General features: G+C 39.8%; 1 protein-coding gene across 1 annotated transcript; it reads left to right on the forward strand.

Annotated features, from left to right (window-relative positions):
• Positions 1 to 1,087: 1,087 nt before the first annotated feature.
• On the forward strand, positions 1,088 to 1,739 carry LOC118337280 (heat shock protein 30-like). Its single transcript, XM_035674231.1, has one exon. The coding sequence runs from the start codon at positions 1,143 to 1,145 to the stop codon at positions 1,542 to 1,544; it is 402 nt and encodes a 133-aa protein (XP_035530124.1). The 5' UTR covers positions 1,088 to 1,142; the 3' UTR covers positions 1,545 to 1,739.
• Positions 1,740 to 7,955: the final 6,216 nt, after the last annotated feature.

The raw sequence follows: 7,955 nt of genomic DNA on the forward strand, positions 1-7,955 counted from the left end.
ACTGAGATACAAAGAGTTGTCTTAATGGCTGCTGCACTGACAATAAACACATTTAAGTACACTATAATATTGTTCATCAAATACTTCTGAAATTGAAATTGTCAGTTTGATTTATAAAAGACCTGTAAGAGTCTGTACAGCATAAAGCATCCCTCTATTGGACCCTCTGTTCCAATAAGGGAACACTCCTCAAAAATAATAAGATTAACTTTAATCTATCAAAGCCAAGAATTATTCAGCCAGGACTCTATCATTTTCACCAGTGACATTATTTAACATTGTTCTGAATATTTTAAATGTGTTGATTTCCAGTTCCTCCTCAGTCTGGTGAGTATTTATTCATGATAATGAGCTCATTTGTTATAAGTAATGCACCAGTCATAGTGTCTCCTGTTGTGTTGATAATTGTAATCTAAAATATAAATGTTGGTTATGAATAAAACCAGCCAGCCCTTACAACAAGGTCGTTATAAATGATATTTAATAATAATGGTTGTGATGAGGAGTGGGTGGTCAGCCTTAGGAGGGTTGCTGTCACAGGAATTTGACCCTCTGAAGCTGGAAACAGTCCAGCACCAAGACAGAAGAAATGATCTTTATCAGAAGGTAAAACTGTCACCTTTCAGTCAGTTTATAGCAAACCCTCTCTCTCTAGTGAATGTGAATTTTGTTTTGCAGTTGGATTTCCTTGTTGATATCCTCCATGTGAAGAAGTGTTCGCTCCAGCGCAGCAGGGCAGATATCTCAGTTTGAGGAGCACTGGCTTGTGATTTCAGGCTCCACTTTAAGCAGCGCTGATCTAGAGTATCTTGATCTCAGATTGACCAAACATCCGTTTTTTCCATGGAGACAGAAAATTAGAAAATGCTTCATTAAAATGTATGATGATTTTAGAGCTTAAATTGTGTTAAATTGTGACAGTAAACTACTTAACAAACAGTAATTATCCAGTAGAAGAAGTGGAGAAACAGCCCCACCCAGTGGAGAGCTGTGGTAATGACAGGAAACTTCCTGAAGCCTCTGGAGCTCCTCCAGTCAGAATATAAAAGCTGAGACAGTCCCACTGCTGAGACAGAAAGCAACACATGTTAACAGCGGTTCATCTCACAACAAGAGGACTCAACACTAAACACACAGTGAAGATGCTGTGCTCTCATGGATTCCAGTCTGCCTTCAGTCCATTCATGGGATTGTACTGGCCTGTGCGCAGTGTGTGGCCAGGGGTTAAACCTCTTTTCCACCAGCAGGATCTACTGCAGAGAAACCTACAGGAGCTCCGCAGCAGTCTGGAGCTGATGGACAAACTTCAACACAAGATCCTGGAGGAGACGGAGCCTTTCCAATCCAGCGTGGCCGTGCAACCGCTTTCCTACCAGCTGGAGAAAGAGGGAGAGGACTTTGGCCTGACCCTGGACACCCAAGGCTTTTCCCCAGAGGAGCTGTCTGTCAGGCAGGTGGGCAGAAAGCTGAGAGTCAGCGGAAAGACAGAGAAGAAGCAGGAGGATGAGAAAGGCTGCTACTCTTCAGTTCAGACGGGAGTTTGATCTGCCTGAAGGACTGAACCCTGAAGACGTCACCTGCTACCTGGCTCCAGACGGGAAGCTCCACATCCAGGCGGCCAAAGCTCCACGTGTGGAGGAGGCTGAGAGAGAGCTGACGGTCAAGAGGAGCTTGGAGGAGAAAACACAGCAGAGTGTGTGTTCACAGGCAGAAGGCAGCAGCACAGAGACACACAACAGCACACAGGACAAACATGAAAACATGGACTGATCTATATGTTGTTGTTTAGCCAATGTGGATTCATTGTTTTATAAAAGTGCTAAAGGATAATATACGTTTTTTGTATACACGGAAATCTTTAATAAATGATTGAACTATCTTTTCCTAAATCATATTTCGACAGATTTCTGTCTCCACCCGGGTGAAGTTAAGGGTTTTAATAGCGTATGTTAAACAATGAGCACTTTCTCATCCACAACACAAAGTTAAGCTCCCTTACAAAAAGCCACCTGAGAACAGTGTTTTACAAGTGGCCTCTGGGGGGAGCAGTGTGACCGTATTAGACATACTGGGGAAGTTTTGGATATGGCTTTATGTATTGGAGCTTTTACATACACTATCCTACAATATGGCAGCCAATGTTGCTGAAGTACTTGTGTGGCTGTTTTCTGATCTTCAACAGGTTTGAACCCGGAGCTTGAGACTCAGTGTGCACCTTTAGTCACCTGACATATTCAGTCCAGCTGCAGATCAAGGTATGAGCCTGAGCTCTAGCTAAGGGACTAAAGTAGTAGAAAGACTTTTTGGGACATTTTTATAGAAATGCACCATTTAACAATAACTGTTTTAGTGTATTAGTGGAAGTTATTTCCATCATTGTGTTTTCTCACTTTAGGTTCTGAAGAGCATTTCACATTAAAGCTGCTGAATCTAATGACCCATGTGACTGACCAGTCACCAGCCACTAAATGTGTGGCATTAATTGTTCCATTAAAATGGTGCCATATTTTGTTCATAGAGAAAGTTACTACCTATGTGTTTCAAAGCTTCAGTCTTTAGTTTTTATAAAATGTTTTGGATGTTTTCTTTCCAATGCAGATGTACTTTGCCATGTGCCATGAATCCATCTTTAGAGGCACGTTTCATGTAAAGGAATGTAACGTATTGCTTTATATTCACCACTCAGTCTCGGTCATTTTCATGTTTTTTTGATTTACAACTGTGAGTCACAAAGGATTAACTAAGCTTTTTAGACTGATTTCGTGTTGTGCTTCACCTAAACTGCCAGAAGATTGGCACATATGAGACAATTGATAAGGTCCAAGTAGAGACATTTCAAAGTAAACCAGAAATAATTCCCACTGTCATATGCAGACAAGATTTGGAATAAGGACATAAGTTGAAGTTGAGTTGAAGCAAGAAATATGGCTAAATGTAAAGTGACGAGGGTTATTTCTCCATGTGTTATGTAAAGCACCTTAACACATGAAAGAACCCCCATCTAGTGTGGGCTATATCTGGCTTCCTGCTCGGGATAGTTGAAGTTGGGCTGTCAGAGGACCTGAAAAACCCCCTCAGCTCTGAAGGAGGTGAGGGGGCTCAGCTAGGTAACAAGAGTGTCTATCAGTATGTGAGAGAGACAGTGTTCATAAATCGAACAAAGACAGAAGAAATGGAAACCAGTACCTTCAACTAAACAGTTTTTGTTGTAGATTAGTTTAATTCTACAGATAAATAATCAGGGTATGTCATTGTATATATTATATAAATTCTAAATAAAACAGTAGTAGTAAAGCACAAAGATAGTTTGCAGGTGTCTACATGTAGTAAGGCGTCAAAATGGTTTAAATAAATCAATCGACTTTACTATTGTTCCATTATTTGTCATATTTCATCATCAGATTATCCGTTGCGTCATCCTGCCAAAAGTGGAAGTTTGAAAAAATGAACTGCAGTTGTAGTTTTCAAAATAAAATAAATTAACCGTGCATGAATTTGTCCATTAGGGGCAAGACCTACATTAAAACATACAGGACACTGCAAATGGAGTAAAGTACACTATTATTATTACTAACAACAATACACTACTCCAGGGTTTATAGTCTAGTGGGCTGCAGTGGTGCTATAGTGTGTAGTATCTCTGTGACACACACCTCAAGCCCAATACTGCCTTACTATTTCTGCTTGGCAGAGACTATAAACCAACATATTCAGGAAATTACATTAATGACCAAACATAATCACTAAAACTGATTTGTGTGTATCAAAGATGCAACACAGATTGTGGCATTTTATAAATTCAAATTCAACTGCTTTAGTGGTATGTACTACACACAATCAACACTGATTGTTGTACAACTTGTACAAAAGTTGATAATCCATCTGCAATCGTTTTTCAGTTTAGTCAAGCTACAAGTAAACACTACACGTACCAAGTTTTATTTTGAAAAGCACGGCGGTGGAGGTGGAGGTGGAGGTGGTAACAGCGCGGCTCCTCCGGACTCATCATTGTGAAGATGAGACGAAAGAAGATGGACGGGATGTTTGTGCTGAGCAGCGTAATGATCTGTGAGTATTAATGATTTATTTGGATAACTCGTTGAAACCAAAGCATGTAACGAGCACAGCAAAGCACTAAGTGTTACAAGTTTTTCATTTTACTCATCATTTATTTTCTAATACAAAAAGTTGCGTCATCGCTATGAATCATAACGTTTCCTTTCTACTCAGCTTGTTTTAGTAAACACTGACCGATGTGGGATTAGAGATTAGACGCGGTTAGCGACATTATGTTAACACTCGGGTTGAAACCGCTCTAACGTTATAGACAAGACATTCACAACATACCTGTGGCGTTTAACTGAAGGTTGGTGGACTATTTACTATATAGTGTATTTATATATGTATATTGTATGTCGTGTCAATATATAATCTGTATATGGAGCCTAACAAGTCCAGATATTTTCTAATCTGTCAGACAAACTGTTTAACAACACACGCACGTGACTCGCCGGCTTGGTTCAGTGATCAGCTCGTGTCACAGCGTTTCACGAGCGCACGGTCTGCAGCGTGTTGTCTGCCACGCGCGGTTTACTATTCGTCCTTAAAAACTTCTAATCTCCTCTAACCTGCCTGGGGGGATTGGTTGGTGTCGTTTCCGCAGTCACTGTAGAGCACATACTCGGGGTGGGGTTCGCGATCTTCTCACGTACACGGGGGGAGAGGAATGATGGGGAAATACCCAGAGGGGGAACTCCGCTGCTGTCCTTCAGATGTCTGTTGGATGTCTTGCGCTCAGTACAAAGAAGCGCGGCGATCAGTCTCTGCAGTAGACGCTAGAGACATGCCATTGTGGTTATGTGTTTGTCTTTTTGTCTCCAGGCTGCTTTCTAACTGCTGCCGGTGGACAGGTGCCTGTCTGCACTGTCACTCAGGATCATGACCTACAGCGAACAACCTACAGGATCTCTGGCATGCCTGATGTCTCAGGGGTCAATTCCTGTGAATACAGCTGGGCCAACTCAAGTGTAAGTTAAACAGTTAGTTGATCTCAGTGTTTTAAAAGACAAATGATTACATTAATCTTTCTATTCCATGAAAATTTGCCAGTAAACAATGACGATAAGTCAGTGTGCACTATAACAAAGGGAATCCTGCATGGAGTGCAGCCATTATGTTATATATTATATACCATGCTACGTTTCAGACTGATTTCTGGTTTAGTTCGGTTTGTGTGATTGACTGAATTTTTCTGTGTTGACTTTAGCTATACGTGCTCGCCCATAACACAGAGGAAATCCCTGGGCTGGTGAAGACAAACAGCCTCAACATCCTCGTCACTTCAAAGTGCAGTGACATGCTCCACCATGAACGAACCTGTTTCCCAGAGGTATTACACTTTCACACGTTTTAACACTAGATTGCCTGAATTATGTGAGGACTGTATAGTCCAGACAATAATAATCTCACTGTTGTGTCTTTGTTTCATGTCCATAGGGGAAAAGTTACAATGTTAGCTGTACATGTGAGTATAATTTCCTGTCAGACTTAACTGAGGGGTATTTTATCTGCCACTGTCACTGTAAACATTTTGTTCTACCATTTACCCTGTGTGAGATTGTCTTATCCACTGTCATTTTGAGTGTTTGTCTTTTTTTAAATGTGTATTTGCATTTATCCAATGTTGCTCTTTTTACAGTCAGCTGCCATGGTGGTGCTCAGTTTCAGAAAGACAAAGGTAGGAATGAACTAAAAGTCATAAATTATATATATTACAGTTAATCTTTGTATCAGATATGGCTTACGTCCTCGGACAGATATGAACAGTTATCTAAAGCAATAAGAAAGGCCAGCAGTGCATTTCTTTGGTCTCTGATTTCTTGTGTTCTGCAGTGAGATATTGGTAATGTAAGATTACATCATGTGTCTGTACTTCCTGTTTGACGGCGACAAAAGACAAAACAATCCTAACACCACATACTGCAGTAGTTTCTATTCCAAATAGCAGACAGCTATCTGTTGTCATTTAAGTAGCTACAATGATATTTTCCCCAAAGCAAAGAATGTCTTATCAGGCCTCAGGTAGCACTTTTTGTCTTTCCTTTGTAGACACGTTATCACTTAAGAGTGCTACTCTTATAATGGTAGAGCAGATAGGGGCACACCTAGCCCACTGCAGATGTGGATGGTGGACCCACTAAGCTTAAATAAGTCCCTTTTTCCTCCCACGTTGTTTATTGCATATGTTCTTTATAGATGAGTGTAAAATGTTAATTTCCATTCACATTATACATGTATTGTAGTAAGCTAAAATAAAATGCCCATTTTTTGTGATAATTATTTGAATAAGCAATTAAACTTTCATATTCTCTTTTCTCCTGACAGAGATTCCCTACGTGGTTGTTCCTGTTGTCGTTATTCTGGTGCTTCTGGGGATCCTCGGGATCATCATGTTCCTGTGCTATAGATCCAGAGATAAAATTCTCAGGTATTTGTAATTACATTGATATATAAAATGACATGTATTGTCCTCGTCTGGCATGTTTTAAATAATGCTCTGTTGTCATTGGTAGGAACTGTGGCTGTACCATGTACTCTGTTGTGAAGAAGCAACCTGATGTGGAGGCTGGGAAATGAGTAGAAAGACTTCCTTCTTTTCACCTTACTGCCATCATGTCAACATGCTACTGCTACTGCTGCAGTAGCATGCAGCGGTTCCAGGGAAACGGTTAATTATATATAGTCCTATACTGTGCTCTTAGTTTTGACAAACTGAGACAAAATGTTTAATCAGTTCAGAATCATCATGTACATTAATGTGATTTGGGAAACTATATATGTTGGTATTGTGACGGATGTAATCTTCAGTGTTTCATTGCTCGTGGCCATAGTAACATAGATATGACTGGATATAGGAGACCTAATATGCCAAACTCTCACTCATAAGACATCTCCTACTAATGTAGTCCACATATGGCCTTTTATTATCAGTCTCATATTCAGCGAGTTTTAAGCATTACACCTGCCTTTGTTCCAGAGTAAAATACTGTTGCTTTAGACAAAGCAGCAGCTCAGTTGCGCAGCTAGAAGCGCTAACAGTGTCAGCGTTTATAAAAAATTGCACAGCCAGTAGTTGGTTGAATTGGTGCACAGCTGAAAAGTTCTCGATGCTGTGGAAGCTGACAGACTCTTTGCTGCACCAGCGAGTGCACTTTGAGGACCAAGGCCCAGTAGGAACACAGTAACCTCTCCAGGTCCAGTCAGGGCCACCATATTATATATATAAGTGTTCACTTGATTTAAAGCTGTGGAAGCTAGGAGACTCGTAATGCAGCACCAGGGAGTGCCCTTTCAGTGTCCTGCAGCATTACAGCCACCCCTCTAAATGTTTATCTGAAGCCTTAACATATCTTGATAGAGATGGTTTTTAATATAATGTATATTTATATTATATCTTATAGATAATATATTATTGAAATATGTCTACTCTATATATTTATGATATGATAATACACTAAATATATATATATATATTTGTAATACTATGTATACTGCTTTATATGATCTATGCTATAAATACACTTTATATATAATTATAAATACACTATAGGGTGAAAAATATACTTGGTGAACATATAGATCAGATGTAGGCATTATACCCCCTCCACTCCGCAGGTTCTTATGTCCAGCTCCATTCTGTGTATTTTAATCTTAAAGTCTATAAACGAACAAGTTTTTTATCTGCCTTTTAAGATTCGGTGCTTATATCTTTCCAGCAAGTCATTTATCCTGTATCAGCTGTTTCATTGTGATCTGCTTTCCTGCTCAGAAAAGATTAAAAAGCTATATTAAATATTTGTTGTTTTTGCTTTTTTATTGTTGTTGAATGTATTGTTACTTGTAGCTTTCTGTAGCCACAGGGAGTGTCATAATATCTGATGATTGGACTCAGCCAG

Source organism: Morone saxatilis, unplaced genomic scaffold (genome assembly GCF_004916995.1).
Source record: "Morone saxatilis isolate NCDOM2014 unplaced genomic scaffold, NCSU_SB_2.0 Contig3, whole genome shotgun sequence".
Taxonomy (NCBI): domain Eukaryota; kingdom Metazoa; phylum Chordata; class Actinopteri; family Moronidae; genus Morone; species Morone saxatilis.

What these genes read in the sequence shown, in the direction of transcription:
- LOC118337280 (XM_035674231.1), top strand. Translation starts at nt 1,143, where the DNA reads ATGCTGTGCTCTCATGGATTCCAGTCTGCCTTCAGTCCATTCATGGGA.